The sequence below is a fragment of the Hoplias malabaricus genome, chromosome X2, assembly GCF_029633855.1.
Source record: "Hoplias malabaricus isolate fHopMal1 chromosome X2, fHopMal1.hap1, whole genome shotgun sequence".
NCBI lineage: Eukaryota > Metazoa > Chordata > Actinopteri > Characiformes > Erythrinidae > Hoplias > Hoplias malabaricus.
In genome coordinates, this window is record NC_089819.1 from 22,723,103 (window position 1) to 22,750,458 (window position 27,356).

At 41.1% G+C, this 27,356-nt stretch overlaps 1 protein-coding gene across 1 annotated transcript in view; it reads left to right on the forward strand.

Moving 5' to 3' along the window:
• Positions 1-27,356, forward strand: part of LOC136677369 (extracellular matrix organizing protein FRAS1-like) — a 177,743-nt gene that overhangs the window by 46,066 nt on the left and 104,321 nt on the right. Inside the window, exons 3-14 of the mRNA XM_066654892.1 lie at positions 6,100-6,207; positions 6,815-6,907; positions 7,818-7,977; positions 11,209-11,342; positions 11,506-11,589; positions 13,263-13,364; positions 14,652-14,843; positions 16,364-16,453; positions 16,563-16,601; positions 17,285-17,432; positions 21,049-21,195; positions 23,839-23,973. Of these exons, the coding sequence (XP_066510989.1) occupies positions 6,100-6,207; positions 6,815-6,907; positions 7,818-7,977; positions 11,209-11,342; positions 11,506-11,589; positions 13,263-13,364; positions 14,652-14,843; positions 16,364-16,453; positions 16,563-16,601; positions 17,285-17,432; positions 21,049-21,195; positions 23,839-23,973 (1,432 nt within the window). The remainder of the gene's footprint in view (positions 1-6,099; positions 6,208-6,814; positions 6,908-7,817; positions 7,978-11,208; positions 11,343-11,505; positions 11,590-13,262; positions 13,365-14,651; positions 14,844-16,363; positions 16,454-16,562; positions 16,602-17,284; positions 17,433-21,048; positions 21,196-23,838; positions 23,974-27,356) is intronic.

A 27,356-nucleotide genomic window follows, 5' to 3' on the forward strand; every position in this document is an offset into this window, starting at 1 on the left:
TCCGGGTGCTCCGGTTTCCTCCCACAGACCAAGAAACACGTTGGTAGGTGAATTGGCCACTCAAAAGTATCCGTAGGTGTGAATGTGTGAGTGAATGTGTGAGTGTGTGTGTTGCCCTGTGAAGGACTAGTGCCCCCTCCAGGGTGTATTCCTGCCTTGCGCCCAATGATCCCAGGTAGGCTCTGGACCCACCGCGACCCTGAACTGGATAAGCGCTTACAGATAATGGATGGCTAGTTCTCCAGTCTGTTTGCGTGCTCGAAACCGGTCTAATGTGTTTTAAAAATGAGTAAAAGATATCAACAAATAAGTTAACGTGAAAAAAAAGGCATCTGGAGTTTTTTAGACAACGGAGACAACTCCAAAGTTTAAAAAGCAAGAACAGCAATGAGGATATTGCCCTATTCCTTCTTCATAGATGGGTAATATTTACTTATTTGTGCTGTTTTAAGGTGGAAACTTCTCCAAACTCGTGGACAGCTAACTGCATTATTAAAAGTGCTACAAAAAAAATCTCGAGTTACAAATAGTTTCCGTGATAATTCAACCACATGCAAACAACAGTTTCTCTGCTCAAACACACCATTCCGCCTTAAAAGAAGCTTAGCTTCTGAATGTAAACAAGCAGAGAGAACTGCATTTAACCACAATCATAGATGCCCCCTTTAACTGTAATAAAGCAGAACAGTCGGTTTTTGTGGTCTGCCTGAGACAAAAAGTGTGGAATACAACGAGTCGTTCTGACATGTCTTGCTCCCAGTCCTACATCAAATGCAGAGGTCCTCCTCTGAGTTTTCTCCCATCACAGTGCTGGTCTTGTGTTGATGTGAGAACTCAAAGACGAGGTTAAACAGATAAAAACACAACAATTGCAGAGAATTACAGGGTACTGGGTAAATTGGGGGGAAGCAAGAAAGAAGAAAGAGAACAGACTGAAAATTGTTACAAACCAGAACTTTGACTCCTCGCTCCTCACTGCTGGGCTGAGGGATGAACTGAGCTGTGGCTCATTCTCATTTAAAGGAACAGTCACTGAAACCTGTCTTTCTGAATAGGGCTGTTTAGACAGGGGGAGAAGTGCTGTGGTGTTTTATCCTTGTCTTATTTTGACCAACCCAGAGGAAAGAAAACTTAAAAAGGACTCCTATACATCAAAGAGATCAGATGGAAAGACAAAAGAGATTTTAGACTCCTGCTGCTCAAATGTCGCCTGAAATTAAGACCTTAGAATACGTTCACACAGCAGGTGGCTCAAATCTGTTTCTTGTTCTGCTGGCGTTGGACAATAAAAGTGAAACACCTGGATTTAGACCACAATAATTTATTAGTATGGTGTAGGGCCTCCTTTTGCGGCCAATACAGCGTCAGTTCGTCTTGGGAATGACATATACAAGTCCTGCACAGTGGTCAGAGGGATTTTAAGCCATTCTTCTTGCAGGATAGTGGCCAGGTCTCTACGTGATGCTGGTGGAGGAAAACGTTTCCTGACTCCTCCAAAACACCCCAAAGTGTCTCAATAATATTTAGATCTGGTGACTGTGCAGGCCATGGGAGATGTTCAACTTCACTTTCATGTTCATCAAACCAATCTTTCACCAGTCTTGCTGTGTGTATTCATGCATTGTCGTTCCGGATGCACAGCACCGCCTTCAGGATACAGTGTTTGAACCATTGGATGCACATGGTCCTCCAGAATGGTTCGGTAGACTTGGCAGTGACGCGCCCATCCAGCACAAGTATTGGGCCAAGGGAATGCCATGATATGGCAGCCCAAACCATCACTGATCCACCCCCATGCTTCACTCTGGGCATGCAACAGTCTGGTGGTATGCTTCTTTGGGGCTTCTCCACACTGTAACTCTCTTGGATGTGGGGAAAACAGTAAAGGTGGACTCATCAGAGAACAATACATGTTTCACATTAGCCACAGCCCAAGATTTGCGCTCCTTGCACCATTGAAACCGACGTTTGGCATTTGCATGAGTGACCAAAGGTTTGGTGTATATTGACTCTGTGGAGCTCCCGACGGACAGTTCTGGTAGAAACAGGAGAGTTGAGGTGCACATTTATTTCTGCCGTGATTTGGGCAGCCAGGAGAACCACCATTTTGTGTCCTGAGCCATTACAGAACAACCTATGAGCTATAACATTTTCTTCCTGGAAAAGAATGTCATATATGTTTCATTAAGACCATTAAGGCTCAAAATTAACATTGAGTCTTTATACAAAGTTATTCTGTTCAGTGGTTTCTAAAGACTTTTATTAACTCTCACTTACATGCTGATTATATGCTGCTGTACTAAAAGAATTCCCATTTCAGACTTTACTGTTGTTGGGAGAAGTGGCACTTCGGTTAAAACACCAGGTGCTGTACTGACTGTGAAGTACCTGACACGCTAGAGGCAAATGCAAAAGTGGTTTTTGACGGTTCTACGCCACCACTCTGACTCCGTCACTTGAGCTTTGCTTCCTCACTGAGGGTCAGAGGGGTCACCTGAATGGACGCTTCTAAAAGCAGCCTGGTCACAAGAGCTCTGCCAATGTTTATGTTTAGTGACTTGCTTCTTTTACCAGTTCTTAAATATACAAGGGCAGTGGCCCTAAAATGGGAGTTGAGAATGTGTGAATTAAAGGGCTAATGCTTTTCAATAAATGACAGATACTGTGTTATTTGCTTTATATTGTTACAAACACATATCTTTTGTTATCTGTTGTTTAATTTTGATATTTATATCGTTCGTTATAATTAGATCCGTGACCAACTGAAATAACTAAACTCCGCTCTCTCTCATTGGTTCAATGGTGAAAAATGACAAAAACTGAAAAATGAGTGCAAAAATTGATGGAACAAGGCATGCACACAATATTTATGGAGTCTGATATCCATCAACCAATAGGAATGATGATACACTACATTGATCACACCCCTCATTATCATAAGGACGATGAAATAAGAATAAATAGCTAGATAAATAAATAAATACAAAATTGAATAAAGCTATGCCATATTTTATTGTGTGCAGTAATGTCGATTAAAAAATCAATATTGTGATTATTGTGATAATCTGACTTATTTAGATAATGATGTCCTGCAGTCACAGGTTATATGCTGTACATTCATTACGTGAGTCATTGAGGCACAGCGACAGTTACGGTGGAAATCTTCTGAATGTTTGAAATTGTTGGATTTCTACTAAAATAAAATGTAATTGAATTTAATTTATTAATAACTTAATATAATTCAAATTGATATAAAAATAGATTTTGTTGCAATAGTGTGTTCTTGAAATTCATTCATTCATTCATTCATTATCTGTAACCCTTATCCAGTTCAGGGTCGCGGTGGGTCCAGAGCCTACCTGGAATCATTGGGCGCAAGGCAAGAATATACCCTGGAGGGGGCGCCAGTCCTTTACAGGGCAACACACACACTCACATTCACTCACACACTCACACCTATGGACACTTTTGAGTCGTCAATCCACCTACCAACGTGTGTTTTTGGACTGTGGGAGGAAACCGGAGCACCCGGAGGAAACCCACACAGACACAGGGAGAACACACCACACTCCTCACAGACAGTCACCCGGAGGAAACCCACGCAGACACAGGGAGAACACACCACACTCCTCACAGACAGTCACCCGGAGCGGGAACCGACCCACAACCCCCAGGTCCCTGGAGCTGTGTGACTGCGACACTAACCTGCTGCACCACAGTACCGCCCATGTTTGAAACAAGTCTGCAATTTTCAGATCAGAACAGCTACAGTTTAATTATGAATTCTAAGCAGGGAAATGAATCCTTGTTGCTTGATGACATCATGTAATGGCTAGAACTGAGTGTGTAAAATGACATCCTATGACTAAACTGGAGAGGAATATTTGGTGGAACCCAAGAAACTGGAAATTACCCCAGATTTGTAGCTGTACGTCTAATGTAGAGTGAGTTTTATATCTCTGTCACACATTAATACACAACACTGCTCAGTGTTCTCCCTTTTCATTCTCTGTGAGATGCCTCACTGCTCAGCTGAGCAAAATTCCATTAGTGTGTGGCTCCAGTGTGTGTGTCTGTGTGTGTGTGTAAGCACATGCAGTGCTCAAAGAACTATCTTAGCAGAGACTGCTAGATAAGCACAGTGCAAACTGTCATAACAGAAACCAGCTATTAAAAATTCATTCACTAGGGTGGCGTCTCATTTATGTAAGCTAGCACTGCAACAGAAAATCAATGTCAGGAAACAAGTGTGCAAAGTGTTGATGGCAAGGACAGTGGAGACAATGGAGGGGGAGTCAGTTTGTTGAGGCTACAGTATTCTTCAAACCCATGATCTGTTCATTTTGATTACTATTTATAATATCCAGAAAAATGATAGGGGTTTGTAAGTGGCCTTTATTTTATATAATATTAAGAGCGTGTGGTGTGTTATCATGTTTCTCCGCCAAAGCCAAACCCAGTATCTGATTTTTTTTTTAATTCTGCAGCTGCTCTCCTGTATACACATGATGAAAAGCTAACAAGTGTCTATCAGCAGTGCTTTTCAGCAGCAGTCGTCTGCTATTAAAGCTGTACATTTTTCAATTTTCCAGAAGCCAGAACCTGAAGGTTGGGCAGAATTCCTTCTTTCTCTTTTAGCTGCACATTTACACAGTGTGGCTGTGTACATTCATACACATTCCTGCTACAGCTTTAACCAGGCTTGACAGTTTGGTCCAAACTCAACTTGAGCCTAATTGAAGTCTGATTTCAGCTCGAGCTGCACACAATCTGCCTGAACCCAATCGTGGCCCGACCAAATTCTGTATGAGCTCGACTGTAATCCGACAAATTACTTTATGAATTATTATGTGCTCCATCAAGTTAGGAGTTTAAGTCTTGCTTCTGAGTTGGGTTATTGCAAATATATGGGCTGTGATCCGAGTCACATTAAGACGTCTGTGTGAAATGAACAGCTTCAGGTGCTGTGCCGAAACGTGTGGCCTGTCAACACTTGCTCAAAATCTCCGAATGACTTCCCAGGGCAGCTGTCACTGACAGAGAACTGAAATAACCGGATAATATACTGCAGCCATTAGCCTTCATTACAGCACCAGCTTGGCTGGTAGTTACTCAGATGATAAACACAAGCTTATGTGCAAACAAATGTAGTTTTTATACAGGGGTTGCATTTCACTTTTTGCCACATGGCCAGTGAAATGTGACCTGTACCACTGGTGCTGTCCTTGTTATTTTTGCCATGCTGCACGTATTATCTAATTACTTACTGTCTAAGTGAAATCCCCCATGGGATACTTTGCTTCACATTTCCTGATTGTCCGATTAGCTTGGGCAAGTGAACCTGTTGATGACTTCTCTAGTGCCAAAATGTAACCGATCAGTTACCATGTTTTTGTATCAAGCGATCGCCTGTGAGAGTGCACAAATACACACAAATATGAAGACAGTCAAGCCAAGCACACACACACACATGGGTCTAATGTGTGGTGTTCTGTGATGCCATGTGAACATTTGATGGATTGGTCACATACATGATTTATTCATAAAGACGTCAGTGTTAATAATTAATGGCGCATCAAGATGGTGCTATAATACTGTCATAACTCAATACACAGTAGACGTATTATACAGCACATATCTACCTACAGTCAGTGATGTGTGGTACAGTTTACAAGGTGCATTGTTACATCAACTCTTCCAAAAATGCTGCTAAATATCTGTGATAAATAATAATGATTTCAGTACTGACAGCATTATTTCCTCAACCTAGAACTGGGAGAAACACCCACACTTCTTGCTTGATTCTGGACCTTCTACAGCAGTATTGGTTTAGATCAGGGGTGTCAAACCAGATCCACGGAGGGCCATGTGGGTGCAGGTTTTCTTTCCAACCACACAGAAGCCACACCTCATTCCACCTGTTTTTAATCATTGGATCTAATCAATAGATCTTGACTTTCAGTAGTGTGGGGCTTTTGCGTGGTTGGAAAGAAAACCTGCACCCACACGGCCCTCCGTGGATTTGGTTTGAGACCCCTGGTTTAGATGGTCTTTAACTAATGGGCCTTTGTTTATAATTTTCTGGCTTTTTTGTTGCAGAACCACACATCTTGGAAATCAGAAACTTGCCAAGACTGCACCTGCCATGGAGATGTTGTCATCTGTAAAGCTACTCGATGCCAAAATCCTCTGTGTGACTTTCAGAAGGTAAAAGACATGCTTTTGAAGTGTGTTATTAAAGTAATTTTCTGGTGAGATTAATACACGGAAGGATGAGAGGATCGGCTGATTGATGGATGAATGAGCGGACGGATGGATGGATGGTTGGGTGGGAGAATGAGTCAGTAAGATGAGTGAATGGATGGCTGGATTAGGCTGATGGGGGTGTAACTGGAAAATGAATGAATACAGGACACTGAATGTTCTTACTGTCGTTGTAAAAGAGGGGGTAAATGTTTGATATATTTGTGCTGCTTTGACTTAAGAAAAGAACATTAACTACTTTCAGTTTATATCCTTTCCTGCCTCAGTAAACCTCTGCAAAATCAAAAATCCATTCTTCTGCAAACTTTTCCAGTGGCTTCCATTTAAACGGCAATAAAACTCAAGATATGGCACTCACAGAAGCATAAGCTCAACCCTGTGTTATCAGCCCTTAATTATCTCTTATTTTTTCTTTAGAAACTTGAAAGCGATCAGCTTATCTGTGTAATTGCCTGCTTTTGCTTCTTCATCAATATCTCATTTAGACAATTAGCAGTGCTGCTAAGGCTTAAGCTAGCATGCTAACGCTGTTGTTTGGATGCATTCCCAGGGCGAGCGTTTGAGAATCCCTCCCAACAAGTGCTGTCCAGAGTGTTTCCCACAGTCGTCAGGCTCCTGCCAGCACCATGGAGCGGCGTATGGGGTAAGTGACTCTCCTGTGGAAAGACATCAAGAAAGGCCTCAGCTTTACTGCCCTGCTGGCAGACCCTGCCTCTTCTCGAGAAGTGTAGAGAGGTTGATTGCTTCAGTTGATGAACAATTGCCTTCTTGTTAATGTCTCACTCTTCCCTGACACACAGAAACTCCTGTTCTTCCACGTTGTTCCTCTAACAAGCATTTGGGCTCTGTTTAAGATTCTGCCAGAGTAGCGTCCATCTCGAGTGGCTGTGAGCCGGCTGTGTTGGCACAGGGGCCTAATTCTGTAATTAACTTTCTCCAAGTTCCTTCAAAATTTCATAAAACCCAGCTTATTTAAATAAAGAGGGTTTTTTTCTTTATTAACGAACTGTTTATTTCCCCTAAAGTAAAGAGACTGTATCTCATCTTGTCAAATGCCATATGCCAAACAACAGGGTCAGGTAGATTTAAAAATATGTCGAGTTGTGAATGCTTGTGGATGTTTTCATGACAAAACAGAAGCAATTCTCAAGAAAATAATGAGGTAAACAAGACAATTAGCGAACGTCCTTAATAACAATACATTTCTTGATTTTTTTCTGACACTGTTAAAATAAATAGCTTGTATTTACTGCCCATTTTTTGATAATTAAACAATTGATGCTTACTTTTGCAAAGAACTGTAGGTAAATATTGTTTCTGTTGCTCAAAAGATACTTGGAAAATTGTTGTCACGTTTAAATTCCTAATAAAGTTCTTTCTTTTCTTTTAAAGTTGCCTTTTTGCAAATGATATTGTGACTTTTCTTTGAATGCACTCTACTCTGCTCCAGGGGCTTTAGGTAGCATTAGCTCGTGGTGATGTCGTCATGCAGTGTAAACAACAGCAGATCTCCCACAGCCTCCTAACCTCTCACTGATCCTCTATCTCTTCAGCATGACAGCCAGTGGAGGGACTCTCAATGTTCAGTGTGTACATGTTCTCTGGGGAAAGTGACCTGTGCCCCTCCTGCCTGCCCTCCACTCAGCTGTGGGAGCGGTCAGAGCCCTTACATCCCAACTGGAGAGTGTTGCCCAAAATGTGCCCGAAATGGAGGTAGGAGTGATCTACAGTTAGGATGTGTCATGTGCAATGTGCAAATCAGTGTTTGTAATGACACTGAGTCATTCTTACCACCATAATGTAGCAAACATCATCCATTCATTCATTATCTGTAACCCTTATCTAGTCCTTGCCAGTCCTTCACAGGGCAACACACACACTCATACATTCACTCACACCTACGGACACTTTTGAGTCGCCAATCCACCTACCAAGGTGTGCTTTTTGACTGTGGGAGGAAACCAGAGCACTCGGAAGAAACCCACGCAGACACAGGGAGAACACACCACACTCCTCACAGACAGTCACCCGGAAGAAACCCACGCAGACACAGGGAGAACACACCACACTCCTCACAGACAGTCACCCGGAAGAAAACCATGCAGACACAGGGAGAACACACCACACTCCTCACAGACAGTCACCCGGAGGAAACCCACGCAGACACAGGGAGAACACACCACACTCCTCACAGACAGTCACCCGGAGGAAACCCACGCAGACACAGAGAGAACACACCACACTCCTCACAGACAGTCACCCGGAAGAAACCCACGCAGACACAGGGAGAACACACCACACTCCTCACAGACAGTCGCCCGGAGGAAACCCACGCAGACACAGGGAGAACACACCACACTCCTCACAGACAGTCACCCGGAGGAAACCCACGCAGACACAGAGAGAACACACCACACTCCTCACAGACAGTCACCCGGAAGAAACCCACACAGACACAGGGAGAACACACCACACTCCTCACAGACAGTCACCCGGAGGAAACCCATGCAGACACAGAGAGAACACACCACACTCCTCACAGACAGTCACCCGGAAGAAACCCACGCAGACACAGGGAGAACACACCACACTCGACACTACCTGCTGCGCCACCATGCTGCCCCTAGCAAACATCATCAATTAAACTAACTATTTATTAGCGTTTTTACACACGATAACAAACTGCTTTGTATTCCCTGAATGAAACTGTTTATGCGCCATGGAGTGGGTCTGGATTTGGTTCAGTATTGAAGGGTTTCCCACTATTAGAAACTGCATTATTTGTTAGCTTCATTAGCCTCGTAGCTTCAATGCAGAATTAAAGAAGCCAACTTTGGACAGCATGCCTATCATGGCAGCTCATCTATATTTAAAGTAAAATGAAAATGTTTATATTTACTTTTGTAAAGACATTTCTCTGAAAGTTTTCCAGTTCACTGTGTTTACTGTCCCTAGGGGGATTCCGTCTGCGTAGCTTGTCTCAGAGCATTTACAAAGCAAAATCACCGCACCATGTTTGCCATTAAATTTTTACAGCAGCACTTCGACAAGTTCTCATTTGCTCCACGAATAAGGGCCTGATTTGCTTCACCTCCACTGAAGCCCATGTCCTATACATCTGCCAAGGCCATCATTTTTTCATCACTCATGTATGTTATACAACGTTCAGAATCAGGTCTGACACGCTCATGCATAAATGTTTGCGATGTTCGTTTGGAGGAGATTTTAAACCTGGCTGGATGTTGCAGTAGCTGTTTGATACACATTCTTCATCAGCCTTTTCTCCTATACCTTTAGCTTTTAATACATTTAAGACATTCAGGAAGCTCTATATCTTACAATCCACACTGCAAAACATAATTTCAACATCTTGATAATATCAGTCTTGTTAATATGTCTTATATTTCTAGTACCATATTACTAGTTAAACTAGGGTAAAAATGTAGATTTACTTATTTTATTTCTAGTACCATTTTAATAACTGTCCTTTTTTATTTCTCTTTTTATTTTTTTAAATTTTACTGAATAGCTTTTAATCATTTTTTTAAAGGCTAAGCACCACTTAATGGACCTCCATGAATATTTCACGTTATTTTAGTTACCGACATATATAAGTATGAATTAAAATGAAAATAGCAGCTTAATTTGCTTTAAAACTGACAATTGTATTAAATTGACGGAAAAACCCGAGCTCGCTACGGAAATTCTTGAACGCGACCGTGACGTCACTGGTGGACAGCAGCTGAACAACGCCGCGGTAAAACACCGTTATGACTGACTGTTATGACAGTATCTAGCTAAATAACCAACACTATTCATGACAATAGCCTAGCAATAAGCTAAACTCAAATTTAGAGGTACCGTTATTCTTGTAAATGTGATCAAAGTCGAACTCGAATTCATCCGACACTATAAACCTCCGTAATGCAGCTACGTAGCCGAGTATAATCTGAGCCACCGAGTTTAGCAAGTCAAGCTAACGTTAACTAACACCAACTAAAACAGGCGAAGTGAGTGTCCTTACCCTCTTCACCTCCATTGTCCACCATCTACGTCATGTTATAAATAACATGTTTTCTGACTATCAATAAACACAAGTTAGGAACTCAAATTCCACTGTATTTATTTGTTTGACACTTTCATAGAGCTGGTGCTAAGCCTTTAATATTCTGTTTTAATTCTATTTTATACTTTCTAATTGTTTTTATTTTCTTTTACTTTTTAAATTCTACTGTGATCTTTCTGTATCGCACTGTAAAGCACTTTGAATTGCCCCTGTGTACGAAAGGTGCTCTATAAATAAACTTGCCTTGCCTAGGGTTCCCAGATATAGGGCTGTGGAGGGTTGTTGTTGCTTTTTCATGGACTCACCGTGGAGCAAAAATGTGTCTGCTGCCGTGTGATGCCCCTAGATCTTGCTAAACACCAAGCGCAAATTTTTGACTCATTCTGTTGACATGTACACATTATATAATATATAAAGTTTATATACAATATAAACTTTTTTAAAGAACATAAATATTGGACTTTTTTGGCCAAACAATTGTATGAAATACTCTGTGGTGGTATAATACATGCTACTGTTGCAACACAGAAGAGTGTAAAGCCTCTGGAAGATTCTGTACTCTGAGTCTCCTTAGAGGGGGGCAGTCTTCACTTGACCAAAGTACTCAGTCATTCTCTGAACCATGGAAACACTGACTGAACTGTCATTGTAATATCAACAGATGTGACATGTGTGACAATAGGATCGACATCCTTTAAAGTAAATGTATCTCCAAAACGTATAATGCCAGAAGTGTTTTAAAATAAAAACAGTAAACTGTAAACCAGACCTTTGCTTTCTGGACATGCAGCATTTCCTTTGTACTTTATATGCAGGGTTTTTTAAAGGGTTCCTCTCTCTCAAAAATACTTATGGACCAGTCTGTCTCTCTCACTCAGTGTCATGCTCATGGGAGGGACAGGAGCACAGGGACGGTGAAGAATGGACCCCCAGCCCCTGCACCAAGTGTGTGTGTCAGAACGGAAACACACTGTGCTCTACAGCAGAGTGTCCGCCCATCACATGCAAACCGGTCAGTACAGTGGCTCAAATAAGAAACTGTAGCCTTGTAAATTGTTATTAAAGTTGAAAAGCAATATTTATGCAATGAAATGAACTTTGACATAAAAGAAGAAGAATCACACAGCAGTGTAAATACGTTTTATATGGGTGTGTTTGTGTTTGTATATTTACAGAATGAAAACCTGGTGATCCAGCCTGGACAATGCTGCCCTCAGTGTGTCTCAAACCCCTGCATCGCAGCTGGCCAAGAATACAAGGTACTGACCCTATTAATGATGTGGATGAATGGAGAGACTTGAGAGAAAAGAGAGAGGGAGGGAGAGAGAGAAAACAAGAGCCATTACTGTTTGAAGATAAGGAGGAAAAGATGAGGCTTAAAGGATCTGTTTACATGTCACAGCTGTCTTTTCAGAGCACCGTCAGGATTAACTCTGTTTCACATGTCCGTTCACATGGGGCCGGTGTTTTTTTAAATTATTTCTGGCTTCTGTTTACAGTACAAACTCATTCACAGATGATTAAATCGAGTATTATAGCTCTCCACTTATTATATGTTTAAGAAAAATATTTTCTAACACAGCTAAAAAGATACAGTCTGCATTTATGCCATAATTGACAAGGCAATATTTATGCCTTAATGTTCTTTATGAATACATTTAGAGAGCATAGGTTATAGTCTGTGGCATCAGTGTTTGTAACGTATTTCTACTGAACGACTGATCGTTTCAGAAACTAAAAAAATAAAAGATGTTCCATTAGTATTTATCACCACAGTTCCCAGTCCCAGTCTCAGAGCCCATTCTCTCTATCATTTTGCCATCTCTCGCTAACTCAGGTGTCTTAGAGCTCTGGACTGGACTAGAAGCACTTGTAAAATCAGCTTGTTAAATCTAGTCAGATTTGAGGGACTAATCAGGGGAATAAAGAAGCTAAAATAGAGAGTGCGTTCCTCAGTGGACCTTATCTAGGATCACATTTCAGAGGAACACAAGCACAGATGATCAAAAGGGTGGAATTCGGGCGAACAGCACCAGGGAGAAGGAGGAGAAAGAAACCTAATGAATGAGCGCGAGAGTCAGGGAAGTTGTCTCTGTGTGTGTGTGTGTGTGTGTGAAAGAGAGAGAGAGAGAGAGAGAGAGAGAGAGAGAGAGAGACTTAGGCCTGAGTGATATTTTATTTCTCTACTACATAGAGAAAGGAAGTCTAGCCATTCACTCAGTACAGCCCAGCAGGACAGTGTGCAGAGTAAAGATCATAGATTTGAGGAAAATATCTTTGCAACTTGCAGTTTTCTCTTTTAAACTTCTTATTATTTTTGTTGACTTGTTGAATGCAGTGTCCACATGGCAGCAGCACTGCCTACTTTACCTGGACGAGACTAATATATATATAATATATACAGAGATAGTGAGAATTCCATTATTTATTCCCATAGAGAGAAAAAAATAAGACATAGAGCTCTTAATGTCTGTCATTTCGTCGCTCTCCACTGAACAACACGTATCTCCATTTTTTTCATTGTTACACCTTTTGGACCCAGCTGTTGTCCTTCATATTGTGTGAAAATTTAATGATGAATGGACCAATAGAAATGCTCCAAAACGATAAGGGAATACAATCTTTTTTACATCGACTTCCATTGAAATGTAAGAAGGCTTATCCCTTTTGTGAAGTTAATATTTTTGGAGATACATGGTTTACTTTGGACAGCAACGATTTGCATTTTTTTGTCTAATTCTGTATTGTATAATAATTTTACGCCATACTACACTACAATAAGCCATTTGCATTTGTCTAGATTCAATAAAATCAGATGCATTTGAAAATATATCAGTGTAGTATTCAAGTCCTATTAATTCTGTGTAACCTTGAGTCCCAGCAGTGCTCTCTGCTGAACACTTAACCCTCTAAACGTACGTTGTTTTCCTAGGAGGGTGAGCAGTGGAAGAAAAACAGCTGTACCACCTGTGTGTGTAACCACGGCCAGTCTCTGTGTCACACAGAGAAATGTCCCCCTCTCAGCTGCAACAAGGTCAGACACAACCCATTACGACCAGTGCTTCACATCAGACACTCTAATAAATAACGAGTTAAGCTGAAATACAGTCGGCATCTTGGATTGGCCCCTTTCAGTAAACTGGTGAAGGGCAGCAGCAGTTATGTTTATAACTGTGAACAGTGCTCCGGCAAAGCATTGGGAGGAATGAGGATTTGAAGGTTTAGCTGCAGGGCGAACCTGATAAACTGGGCCAGAACCACTTCACATGATCCGTCAATACAGTACGCTACTGACATGTTTTTAGTTGTGCTTGATACATTCAATAATTAATACATATGAAGGGAAAAATTTATGGATACGTTTTTTATTTTCTAATTTATCAAAATGGCTTCAGGAGGATTTCCAGATTGAAGTGATGTTATGTTCTTGTCTCTGCTCTAGTCCCGCCCTAGCTCCGCCCCCTCGTCAGTGTCTCCTTTGTAGTGCTGCCCTCTCGTTATTGTCCCCAGGTGTTCCTTGTCAGTGCTCTGTGTATATATAGTCCCTTTGTTTCAGTGTTCCCTGGTCGGTTCTTGTGTGTTTCTCTTTCTCTGCGTCACCCATGTCTACCCCTGTTCTCGGGTTGTCTGTCTGTTCCTGTTTCGTTTGTGTGGTTAGTTTGTGAAACTCCTTACTCGTGTTTGTTTTATTTTTTTGGTCCTGTTAAATAAAAGATTCCTTGCGTTTACGTCCTCCTCCCTTGTCTGTCCTGCCCAACCGTGACAGAAGAACCGACCAGGGAACACTGAAACCAAGGCACTATATATACACAGAGCACTGACAAGTAACACCTGGGGACAATAACGAGAGGGCAGGACTACAAAGGAGACACTGACAAGAAGGCGGAGCTAAGGCGGGACTAGGGCAGAGACAAGAACAGCAACCAGAGCCATGTGCTACATGAGCACATGGTGCGGAAAACTGACAGGGCGTTACACAGTTTTGTCTAGATCATTTTGATTGGCCGTCCAGACTGATCCATAATAAACCCTAAAAACTTTATGTTATATAACTGGTGAATATTGGCTCAGGTTGACAATGAGAAATTGTCCAAATTTGGTAGTGAATTGATGTGTTTTACCTCTGTTTTATAAATTAAGCACTGTCCTATATAACACAGGGCACAGAGGGAAAAGAGACACAGCCCAGAGTCACATCCGAGTACAAAGTGCTAATTTATTCCGATGTATAGCACCTTCAGAAGAATTATAATAAAATCATAGGGCCTTCTAACACTCTATCTGCTGTTCACCTCCTGTCATTTCATGTGTATATCCTCAGGGCCTGATGAAAGTGAAGAGGATGGGTCAGTGCTGTGAGGAGTGTGTGTCCACTAAAGGCAGCTGTCTCTATGACGGTGCTGTTCGTTATCATGGAGATATGTGGAATGGGACGGGCTGTGAGTTCTGCACGTGTGAGCGTGGACAGGTGCTCTGCCAGAGATCTGAGTGTGCCAGGCTGGAGTGCCCACGGGTAATGGGACTGCATTCCACAAGAAAATACTTGTAACACTCTTTCCCTGCAGCAAACACATTGTTTCATTACAGCTGCATCATTACAAGATGTTATTTCACAGCACCGTGGGGGTTCCTGGCCTAAATTCTGCCAATTGAACATTTAAAGAAGGGCCAACTGTGGAGTTCATAAAATGAGGAACAGATCACTGCTAAATGTAGACAGAAATGTAAAAAAATTACTTCACGTTTTATTAAGATTTCATTATATTAATTCAATAATGACCTATGATTATATTTTTACGTTTAACAGAATATTGAGGCTCTTATTTAGGCAAGAAAATGTATTGATACTTTGGTAATTGATTACAATTGTTACCATTCAAAATTCAGTTCAATTGCCCCTTTAGAATAGTTTTATAATCCTATATTTAATATTTATCAGCCTTAAATAATGTGTTAAGTATTAATAAGAGCTGGTCAAGGTCAGAGGAACTCAGAATGATTCATAAAGCTCTTTGAAGTTTTAAATTGGGAACATTCTTAAAGGATTTCCTTGAACTTCTTTTAGAAAGATTTTTACTCTCATGATATTGATGGTTCAATTGGCAAAAGGCAGCTGTTATGTTTCTAAGGTGCTACTCAGCAGGAACTAGGTGGCCCCAAGCACTAGGACTTAGGGTCAAATACCACTCGGGCCATTTGGTGTGACATGTGTTGGTCACTTGTAATAGAATGGAAATGGAAACTAGAATGGAGACAAACACTTAGCATTCTCCTGCAAAAGTACTGAGGCTTTCTATAAGACTGAAAAAGCACACATTTATTGCAAATGTGTTATAGCCTATAGAGACCATGCTATGATCTCTGTGATATACCTTAAGATTTCTATTACAGATATTTGTGATTGATTCTCTGGGATGCTTCATATATTTCAGGAGCTCAAACAGGCACAGTGTACAACACGAGTAATTCACCTGCTCTGAAAACCTTTACATTTTTTTACAATTATTTGAAATTGAAAGTTAGATGAATTGTATATTCCGAAATATGAATAGAATACATATTTACAATTTCTACTTTAAATTACTCAACCACAACAAAGCAAAAAATATAATTCAAAGATTTCATGTTCAAGATGTCTGCTTTTTGCATTCACATTCATCCATGCCCGGTCTAATTCTTGTTAGCTACAAGTTAGAGAGATGAATTATCAGCTTTCCCCAGATGACGGACGATTGAGTGAGGGTGAGAATGAAAGCTATTACTCCACATGTTTCAGTTTTAATGAGATCCTGCTGAGATCTCCCTTTAAAGAGATGATAGCTGAGGCAATCAAGCTGGGTCAAGCAAAACACATGCACACTGACTGTCTCCTGAAGGCCAACCACCAGCAAGCTTTAGAAAAGAGTCACCCAGGTCATTCCAGGCATTCCTGCTGTAATATGAGTCGTCTGGGACATTGTGGAACAATTCAGACATTTCCCGGGTTGTCTTTTTTTTTTAAATTGAAATGAATCTAAAATGTCTGTTTGTCAGGGAGAAGAGCTGGTTTATTTGAGCGGAAAGTGCTGCCCGGAGTGTAAAGCTGCAGTCAGCTCCTGTGTGTACACCCACCCTGGGAAGGAGGTACAGAATACATACTAATTTTATCATCATATAGTAACAGCTTTTGCAAATATGTGGGGGTTTATAATGAGGAGAAATCATTTGCACTAACACAAACTTTGTTCCTCAGGGAACGAAAACAATTGTGAAAAGTTTCAGACGTCTTGCTGTAAGTAGAGCTTACAATAATGCTCTTCAGGAAACACCATACAGGGGGTCCTCGACTTACGACGTTGATCCGTTCCTACGTCACGTCGTAAACCGATTTTCGGTTTAAGTCGGAACATACGTACATACTGTACGTAAATAACATACTGTACGCACTTATACTATCCTAACACCTATCCTCCTCGGTCCCGAGCCGCGTAACCGTGTATTCTTCCGCTGCGCCGCGCACACCACACACGAAGTTCGTGTTACAACGTTTACCACGCAAAACCACTTAAGTCGAAACAAGGCTTTATACAGTAAATGGGAGATGTGTCGTGACCACGAAACATTGTAACTCTGGACTGACGTAACCCGAGGACCTCCTGTATTTATAATGCTCATCAGAAGTTTGGAGATACTTGTTTTTCGAAGTGTTTTCAGTCAATTTCTGTAGTACTTAAATAAAGATGGATAAGGCACCAATTAAAAAACTCACATGGAAAATCAAGCAATTAAGATTAGCTTGTGTGTGCCCAAACTTTTGATGGCAGTGTATGTAATTACACACTACTGATGATCTTTTTAGTAAAAAGTCTTTTGTAATATCTGAAGGGTTGATGATAGACAATAAAATGTGTTGGCAATGTGTGTGTGTGTGTGTGTGTGTGTGTGTGTGTGTGTGTGTGTGTGTGTGCATCACAGAACCTGGAGAGTGTGAGTGAGGGTCCTTGTCGGGAATGTCAGTGTCGGGAGGGTCATGTGACCTGTTACCAGCGCTCCTGCCCCACCTGCCCCACTGGGACCCTTTCTGTGCCAAGACAGGGACAATGCTGCCCTGACTGCCATCCAGGTAATGTATTATTAATGTATTAGTAATGTATTAGTAATGTAAACCTATGTATTATGTTAAATAAATGTATTATTAACCAGGTATATTTTATGTAATACATTCACTAAATCTAATCAACTGTTAGCATCTCAGCATTTCTCTGTTATGAAGCTAATGTATATTGGTGTTTATTTTTGAATAATGAGAGTGACACTGAAAAGGAACAGAAAGGCTGTATTAATAGTTCTAGTTATTTGCAAATTGCTCCTAACTTTTTCTCCTGTTCATTATTTGACAACAAGGTCTCACACCTGTTTGTGATATAGTCACATATATAGGGGACTGCAATTCATGACATAGTCACATATTTTCCACATTATATGCGACAATATCATGATCATACGTGAATGCGCAATTACCATAGAAACCGTCATATCCGTGCCCTGTGTTATGCGACAGTAACACGACAACTCCTCCTCATCAAGGCGTCTTTACCATTCGTTAATACCACGGTCTTATTTTTATTTACGGAAAATATAACCTTACTAATTTATTATTTGTTAAAATATCGAAGCAAATAATGACTAGAGAAACGTCCTTTTCAGTGTTAACCTTTTGAAAATTAGTCAAAATAACGTTAAGTGAAAGAAATGTTCTCGTTAGAATTAAAGCTAAAGTAGGACACCAATAATAAGCACTGCTTAGGAGAAATATTATAATAAAATACTTCATGCCTTTGGTGGAATAAGAACCTATGTTGTGTAATTCGCATTATGCCTTTTTCTATGTTGTGAGTATTGACGCCTGTAATGAGGAGGAGTTTTCCTGTTACTGTCGCATAGTGTTTCTATGGTAATAACCCATTCACTTATGATCGTGATATTGTCGCATAAAATGTGGAAAATATGTGACTATGTCACGAATTGCAGTCCCCTATATATGTGACTATGTAAAACACAAAATCCCTCATCTTGCCTTGTAAGTCATTGGGATGTAAAGAATAACTCTGTTGGCTTAACTGGGTGAAAAGTTGCGTGTAAATCTGCAGAGTATTTCGGGCTTACATAAATGTAAATGATTGAATTGGTTCTGACTTCACTTAACCCTGGACTGACAGTATATATATATCTATGTATCTGTTCCCTTTAAGTAATAATATGCAGCTGAGGTCATGTTTTGCTGGTTTTTATAAAATATGCAAATGTAATCTAAAATATTTAGAAAAATTATTTGGGTTAGGTAAAATAGCCCCCTACTACAGCTCCCTGGAGGAGCTTGTTTGTCCCAGACTCTTTCTTTCTTTTCTCTTCATAACTCTCCCTATGTATTATACATGTTTTAAACAGCTAATAATGGGCAACATTGTGACACAGTGTTACAGTGTTAAAGTTACTCCTTTACTGAAGTTATTCAATGACTATACAGAGGCATCTTTGCCTATGTACAACCATATGCTAATGACTGCAAAAGCTACCGAAAAGAGTGGGAAAACACAGTCGAGATGAACCTTCCGCTTCACTGTGTGGAGATAATTGGATTTTCACTTCCCTGGAGAATCCCTTGAGACAATACTCTCTTTTTTTCTCCCTGTGTGTTTGTTATCAGCGCTATTAATCAAACTCAATGTTAGCCACCTTTGTGTCGATCGTGGAGCTAGCGTGCTAGGCTTTAGGCTAAATCGATTTATTGAAGGACAAAGCAGTGGCTGTGGATGTTTACCTTTCTCTTGGCTTTTTGTGAGAGAAATGAAGTGAGTTTGTGTCTGTTCCCAGACTCTTAAATTTGGTTTTTGATGGTGGTCAGGCATTTTTAATGGTAGCATTATTTATTCCTAAATGGAGCAACATTCCAACAAATCAAGCTACAGCAATAGCTTAGGCCTAGTTCAAGTTATGGATGCCTATGGCTAATGTCTGCTTAACTGGGATTGTTTTTGAACAAAAATGCAACCGGATTCTTTGAATGAACTTTGGTGGTGTGCAATGTCCATTGCTGATTTCTTTATAATTAAAGCATTAAGATGAACTTTAATAAAATTCTGGGCACAGCTAGGGGAATACTGAAAATTTGTAGTGAATTCTATTGTTGAGTTTATTTAGGGTGACCAGATCTGAGATGGTGAAACGGGCTGCCGTTGTATGCTTAGCTGAACCTATGTGTTCTTTCAGGTCCTTTACACCTTTATTTGCTACACAAAACATGGGAAATTCTTTTTTAATTTATCCAAGAACTTACATTTATGTTTCGGCATAGCTGCTCGAGATGAGGGTAGGTACAGGAGCTTTGCCTGACGTAAACAAGGACTACTGACGTGCAGACTGACCAATTAAATGTTTACAGAGAAGGTTATCGACCAATAACGGTAGCTCTACAGTCAGACCGTCCAATCAGAAGATTTTAGGCTACTTCACCACGCCCCCTTCCCACTCAAGCGAACCAATCGGAGTAGGGGAGGGTGGGACTAGTTTGTGAACGAAACTTCTCGAAGTTCTATGTAAGCTCTAGAACAACAAAATCCCAGACGTTTGTGAAATTACGCCCGGACATTTTTTAAGTCTAAAAAAGAGAACATGTCCTGGTAAAAGAGGACGTCTGGTCAACATGTGAAACCTCATCTACAGCGTATAACACACATCGCTAAAGTGATGTATTCAACTGGATGCAGTGACAAACATAAAAATATCTACAAACCATAATATCTGTATTATCAGTGTTAATGCCGAAATTGAGTTTACCTGCTGCTGATTATAAGAACCAGTTAGTTTGGGTGTGTTGGGGAGCGCTTTTTATTGTTAGTGGGTTGGTAGTGTTGCCACACGTCCTGGTTTTCCCGGGATAGTTCTCTCTTTTTTGTACTCTATGTCCCTTAAAATGAATCATCCTTCTCGGGACGCCCGTTGTCCTGGTTTTTCGTAAAAATGCACGTCCTAGGTTTCAGAACACCTGTAAGTTCAAACTCAGTTAAGCAAATGTTGATGTTTGCTGGTCCTCCAGTGTGTTTAATGAATATATTTTGGTCATTTTTGCAAGGCAATGTAGCGAAATGATTAGAGCAATTCGCCACGGTTCGTTTTACTTGAACCAAAACTGACAAGTCTGAACACACCTTAAATACGATGATAATTTAGCTATCACAAATCAGATGCAGAAAGCCCTCTGCTGTTGATTGTGTCTGTTCAATATTGGCCAATGCATCGTAGGTAATGAAGAGGCTCCAAATATTCAACTCACATCCACCCACTAACTTCAATTACAGCAGCAGCACATTCAGCATCTCAATGGCTCCTGACGTTTATCCTCATGTCCTTTCTCTTTGTCCCTCAGCCTGTGTCTCTCTTGCTCTCCATCTCTATTTCTCTTTCCTTCTGTCTCACTATTCCTCTTTATCCATCTCTCACCTTCTCTCTCTTTATCTAAATAGTTCTCTCTCTCTCCCTCCCTCTCACTGTTCCTCTTTCTCTTGTGCTCACACATCCTCTCGCACTCTTCACTTCATTGCTGGGTCAAGACAAGCTCAGAAGTTCTAAGATAGAGATTTATCAGCTGATCAGACATGGGTTAATTAATTTTGGGGCCAAAATAACGGTGCCAGACATAAATAATCTATTATTTTGTGTGTGTTTGTGTGTGTTTAAAGCGGTGTGGTGTGCTCAGGACTGTTTGACATGCTCCTCTTCTCCTGATCACTGTGAGAGCTGTAAAGACCCTGGAGCAATTCTGTGGAATGGCCGCTGTGTACAGAACTGTCCTCAAGGCTTCTATCCACACGGCAGAGTGTGTGCAGGTAACTACTTTGTTTTGGTGTCTCTTTCGCCCCAGTTCTCTTTAAAGGAACAACCAGTTTTCTCGAATGTTTCTACCTCGAAGTGAAACTTAAATGGCTAAAGAGATTCTGCAGTAAACGTATTTTAAACATGGCCGCTCCCATGTAAGGGGCCCACTCCATGGATCATAAACTGGTTCAGACGCAGTTGAGATATAAGCAAGGTCAATAAGAGGGGTTTGATGTGAAATTTGTTCATAAGGGTGGTGATAGGAATTGCAAATGCCATAAAAGTATTAAATATCTATATATTTTTACCTCTCAGGCATCAGGAAACATGTTCATAAATGTTTCTCGTATTAATTTAGAGGCATTCGACTCTGACAGGCGTCTGTTTCCTACCACCATCACTGTGAGGAATCATTTTCATGGAAGAGAACATTTCATTCACTCTGAATAACTGTGTTTATTTTGTCTCTCATTTTAAAAAGGGCAGAGTCACTATGTTCTTTCTTTTGGTGCTTCTCTTTCCACTTGGCACTGCTGCCTCACTGTCTCATTTTCACTTCTTGTACTCTCACTCCCTTTCTTTGTTCTTCTCGTCCTTTAGTTTACCCTTTCTCTTTGACTCACATACACATGCTCATATCTCTGGCACTTGTCTTATTGCAGTGGTATTTAAAAAACCCATAAATACTGGGTGCCAGGAGTAGTTCCGCTGCTATAAAGCTCTCTGGGCAAAGACAATGGCCTTAATGCAGACTTTCAGAGAGGCTTTATGATGTTTCTGCTACAGGAGCCAAATAGCAGTGTGTGTGTGTTTGTGTGTGTGTGTGTGTGTGTGTAAGAAGGCTTATGGTATACCCTAAGCTTCTAAGATTTATACGCTACAAACCAAATGTATAAAAAGAAAGCTGCAGTTGTTCTGTAAAACGTATTCAAATATTAAAGTCAGTTTGCCAACTGCCTACACAACATTACACCTGGCTTAATATTTTGTTTACAACAAATAAGTTCGTTTTCCAGGATGTAATATTGGCTTGCAAGTTTGTACACTCTTAAAAATATCTGAATATTAATTTGTGGAAAAATGTATTTACATATATATCTGCCTATGCAGCTTATTACAGTTTAACTCCACACATTCTTAATGAAGTGATAAAGAGTATTTCATCACATGGCATTTTGAATAAGACACAACAAAGAATCGACAACCCCTTGTCCCGCTCCGGGTGACTGTCTGTAAGGAGTGTGGTGTGTTCTCCCTGTGTCTGTGTGGGTTTCCTCCGGGTGACTGTCTGTGAGGAGTGTGGTGTGTTCTCCCTGTGTCTGTGTGGGATTCCTCTGGGTGACTGTCTGTGAGGAGTGTGGTGTGTTCTCCCTGTGTCTGTGTGGGTTTCCTCCGGGTGACTGTCTGTGAGGAGTGTGGTGTGTTCTCCCTGTGTCTGTGTGGGATTCCTCCGGGTGACTGTCTGTGAGGAGTGTGGTGTGTTCTCCCTGTGTCTGTGTGGGATTCCTCCGGGTGACTGTCTGTGAGGAGTGTGGTGTGTTCTCCCTGTGTCTGTGTGGGATTCCTCCGGGTGACTGTCTGTGAGGAGTGTGGTGTGTTCTCCCTGTGTCTTCGTGGGTTTCCTCCAGTGTGGGCTCAACAGAGGGGCCAGTACTTCATCAGTTTATCAGTTCTGTGCACCGCAAGACAGTCATCAATTTGATCATTTGGTTTCATCATCTGTAAACACATGCAGGGCAGTTTGTGACAGGAAGCTCCAGGTTAAGAAAAATATGTGAAAATGAATTAAGTCTTTGCCAAAAGTCAGATGTGAACCCCAGGAATTATAATATAACAGTGAAACACAACAGAAAATAGGATATAGAGCTTTTAAAGAGATATGCAGCTTAGCCCCACCGTGATCGTGGGTTTGTTATCATGTTATCGTATCATTCATGCCTTGTGTGTGGTGGAGGATTTTAGTCAATGCTCTCAGGTTAAAACTTGCTCCGGGTGCTTTCTTTCTTCTCCCACAGTCCTCTCTGTCTTCCTCTGTAAACCACAGACAGGAGAGAGCCTCACTCCACAGGCATCTAATTGACCCCTAGAGAACCCTCCTGTTTTCTGACGCTGATGTAAATTTATTTGGAGTTGTCACTTTAATTCAGCCCTCTCTCCCGTTTGTCCTCCACTTCACCTCTGTCGTGTTGACTCGAGTTTCAGTTTGGAGACGAGGGGAGGAGATGAAACGTTAATTATACTCTTTAACAGCAGGGTTAATATCTGTAAAAATCTACAGAGTACAGTTCAGCTCTGTCATGTTCAAACACATGTTTTATGTCATAATTTATTTGTATAAATCTATACATGTCGTAATATCTCAGCTCACTCACTCACTTCCACATAATGTTCACTCTTTCACTCACTACAGAGTCATTCATTCTTTTACGTAATGCTCAGTGAGGGACACTAGTCACTGCTTCACTTCAGTGAAACTGCAGTTCCTTGCTGCCTGGAATACACACACACACACACACACACACACGAAATTTCTTTTGCCGTCTCCCATTGTGTTTTGCCCTAAAATGGTCTTTCTTTCTTTCTCTCTTTCTTTCTCTCTCTCTCTCTCTCTCTCTCTCTCTCTCTCTCTCTCTCTCTCTCTCTCTCTTTCTCAGCCTGCCACTCATCTTGTCTCACCTGTGTGAATAGTTTTGAGTGCACAGCATGTGGTGGGGCTTTGCTGCTGAGCAACAGGCAGTGTGTGGCCGCTTGTGAGAGTGGTCTGTACCAGGACCACACACAGTGTCTAAGTGAGTAACACACACACACACACACACACACCTTGTGTAGATTTCTTTTGTCCCTCTAAACTTTAAATAAGAGAATCTTTAACTGTATAGATATTAAGACATTTTTATGATTTTTTTAAAAGTAAAATAAATACTGATTATTTATAAAATTAAAACCAGCGTCATGTTTCTACAACTAAAGACTAGTCCACAGTCTGCATACTTGGTTTGCCCACTTTTGGTGCTCACTCAGGACCCCCACAGCGCAGGTATGAATTGGGTGGTGGGTTATTCTCAAAGCGCTGAAGTGACACTGATGTAGTGGTGGTGTGTTAGTGTGTGTTGTGTTGGTACAAGTGGATCAGACACAGCTGTCTGAAGTTGTAGAACTACAAAGTGCTCCTGTGTGGTTAGTGGAGCTGAGACAATGGTGAGTGTGGGTAGAAAAAAGGAGCTGGTCATAATGTTATGGCTGATCAGTGTGTATTGCACATTAAACATTTAAGATGCCTAGCTTTCTAATGTTGTCATTATCTTAATAATCACATTTAATTTTGTCTGTTTGCTAATAACTGACGAACAATTGATAGACTTTTAAAGTGCCTTCAGTCGTGTTTGCTTTGTTGGATTACAGTGATTGTCCAGGAGAAAGCAAGACCTTCTTTAATGGTAATAGACCAAATTCAAATAATTAACAATTCAATTAATTTTGGAGAATTTCTATTGAACAATTTTTAAAACAGTTATTCATTCATTCTATCATTATCTGTAACCCTTATCCTTATCCCAGGGTCGCGGTGGGTCCAGAGCCTACCTGGAATCATTGGGCGCAAGGCGGGAATACACCCTGGAGGGGGCGCCAGTCCTTCACAGGGCAACACAGACACACACACACACACACATTCACTCACACACTCACAATCACAATCACCAATTCACCTGCCAACGTGTGTTTTTGGACCATGGGAGGACACCGGAGCACCCGGAGGAAACCCACGCAGACACAGGGAGAACACACCACACTCCTCACAGACAGTCACCCGGAGGAAACCCACGCAGACACAGGGAGAACACACCACACTCCTCACAGACAGTCACCCGGAGGAAACCCATGCAGACACAGAGAGAACACACCACACTCCTCACAGACAGTCACCCGGAGGAAACCCACGCAGACACAGGGAGAACACACCACACTCCTCACAGACAGTCACCCGGAGGAAACCCATGCAGACACAAGGAGAACACACCACACTCCTCACAGACAGTCACCCGGAGGAAACCCACGCAGACACAGAGAGAACACACCAATTCCTCACAGACAGTTACATGGAGCGGGAATCGAAACCACAACCTCCAGGTCCCTGGAGCTGTGTGACTGCGACACTAACCTGCTGCGCCACTGTGCCGCCCCATTTTTCACACAGTTATAGAAAAATAGAAATAGTGAAGATATATTTTACTGGACAGAAATATTCATCATCAGCTTAAGATGAATACAGATGTTTTTATGCCAGTCCTCAAGATCCCTCAGAAACCTGCTGAAAGTGCAGCACTTCTGTACTCAAAGAGCCAAACCTATAATTTCCCTGTTGTCGATACAGCTCTATAGGATCTTTAGTCATTTAGCAAGTGGTGGTGATTGACTAAATGTCACTGTCCAAAGATCTTGTATCTCCAAAATGGCACCTTTACACTGGGAGTAAATGTGAATGCATTATTCCTGGTTTGTCTCTGAAATTTTCACACAAATGATACCAAGATGATACAGAACTAAAGTAATGAAATGTGCTTTAATTGTCATCCTTATGTACATTCACCTGAGGCCGATTTTATTGTTAAATATAGATATTGTATACAGTGTCAGTGCCATACGATTTCCAATGTATGGCTAAAAATATTGTTGAAACAGTGAAATGTTGACGTACCTATTGATGGATGCAGGTGTTGGCTATTAGATGATGTATAGGCTTTATGTAGTTTGGACATTCCCTGGGAAGACATTTTAGCAGCTGGGCCTCATTTAATTTCAATTAAAACAGTTATGAATTGTATCTTCATTGTCAGTCTCCCATGAATACAAATATCACTGAGCCAACAGACAAGGAGCTAGCTGACCATAGTGTCTGAATGGGATCGTGCATTACTGCCCATACTGACCGGTTTGCGTCTGCAGGGTTAGCCTGTCCGAAACAATTACGGCAAACCACTGCCGCTTCATTTCACACTTTAATGAACTCGCACCCCAAAATTGAACTTCTAGTGCCTAATTCAGAATGAATGGGGTGTAATCTGTGGCTCGATTTGAGCCCATTACAGAGGATTTAGAGAGACTGAGTTCTATTGTGGTCTAGAAAAAGGATTTTTTTGTGTGCTCAGCTTGGAGATTGGTAGTAACATGCTTAATCGTTTAGTTTTGCCTTGGAGAGCCAATAAAAAAGCTGACTGTAATCAATTTAAGTGAACTCTAATGCGATAATGTAGGGTGGTTACTGTTATTTGTATTCTGTAAAGCGGCAGTCAGCCTTATTCAGCTGCATTCAGCTTTATTAAGCCAGTTTTACCTTAGTCAGCTTATTTTGAAATCTTTTTACTCTTCAACGTTGCAATTATCACGAACAACAACAGCATACAGTGTCATTTGTCACTTGTACTCACTGAAACTAGCAGAGCAGTCCTTTTTAAGGTGCAAACTGTCAACTTTCAATCAGTTCCACATTTATCATCAGTAGAAGATAATTAGATCAAATTAGATGAGGTTAGATTTGGTTTTACATCCTTGTTTGGCAGAGAAAAGCATCCTTTACAGTTGGCCATGCTTGTACTACTTACTTTTCTTTTAATATTGCTGTCTTGAATTTCTTGAATTTCCCCTGGGGAACAATAAAGCTAGCTATCTTTCTTTCTTTCTTTTGGAACAATTTGACCGCTCTAATATTTTATTAACTGAGTCTGCACTCATACGCAATTAAAAAATATATATATAATGTCTTTAAATGTACAACTGTATGTTTTTATGACATAACCTCTTCTTCACAACGTAACATCGAACACACTTCGTACATAACAACTTACAGGTCGAACTGAAGTTATACTGTAATCTCCAAGCAGACCCCCAGTCTTCCCCTCAATGAGCCATGACTGCTCAGTTTTGGGTATTTTTACATCACTGTAAAGCCTTTCGGGACTAAGAATGCCCCAGAGCTTAGTGGAGTTATGGAGACAGACATGCGATCGTATGCCGAGGCTAATTTGCTAACATGCTGGGTCTGTCTAAATCCAGCCAGCATTATTTACTCAGCATTTCCATCGGCTGTCGCTGGCTGTCAGGACCTGTTAGAACTGCGCCAGCCATTGTAAACTCTTCACTCTGCAGGTGCCAAGGTGAAGGAGTGAAAAGAAAG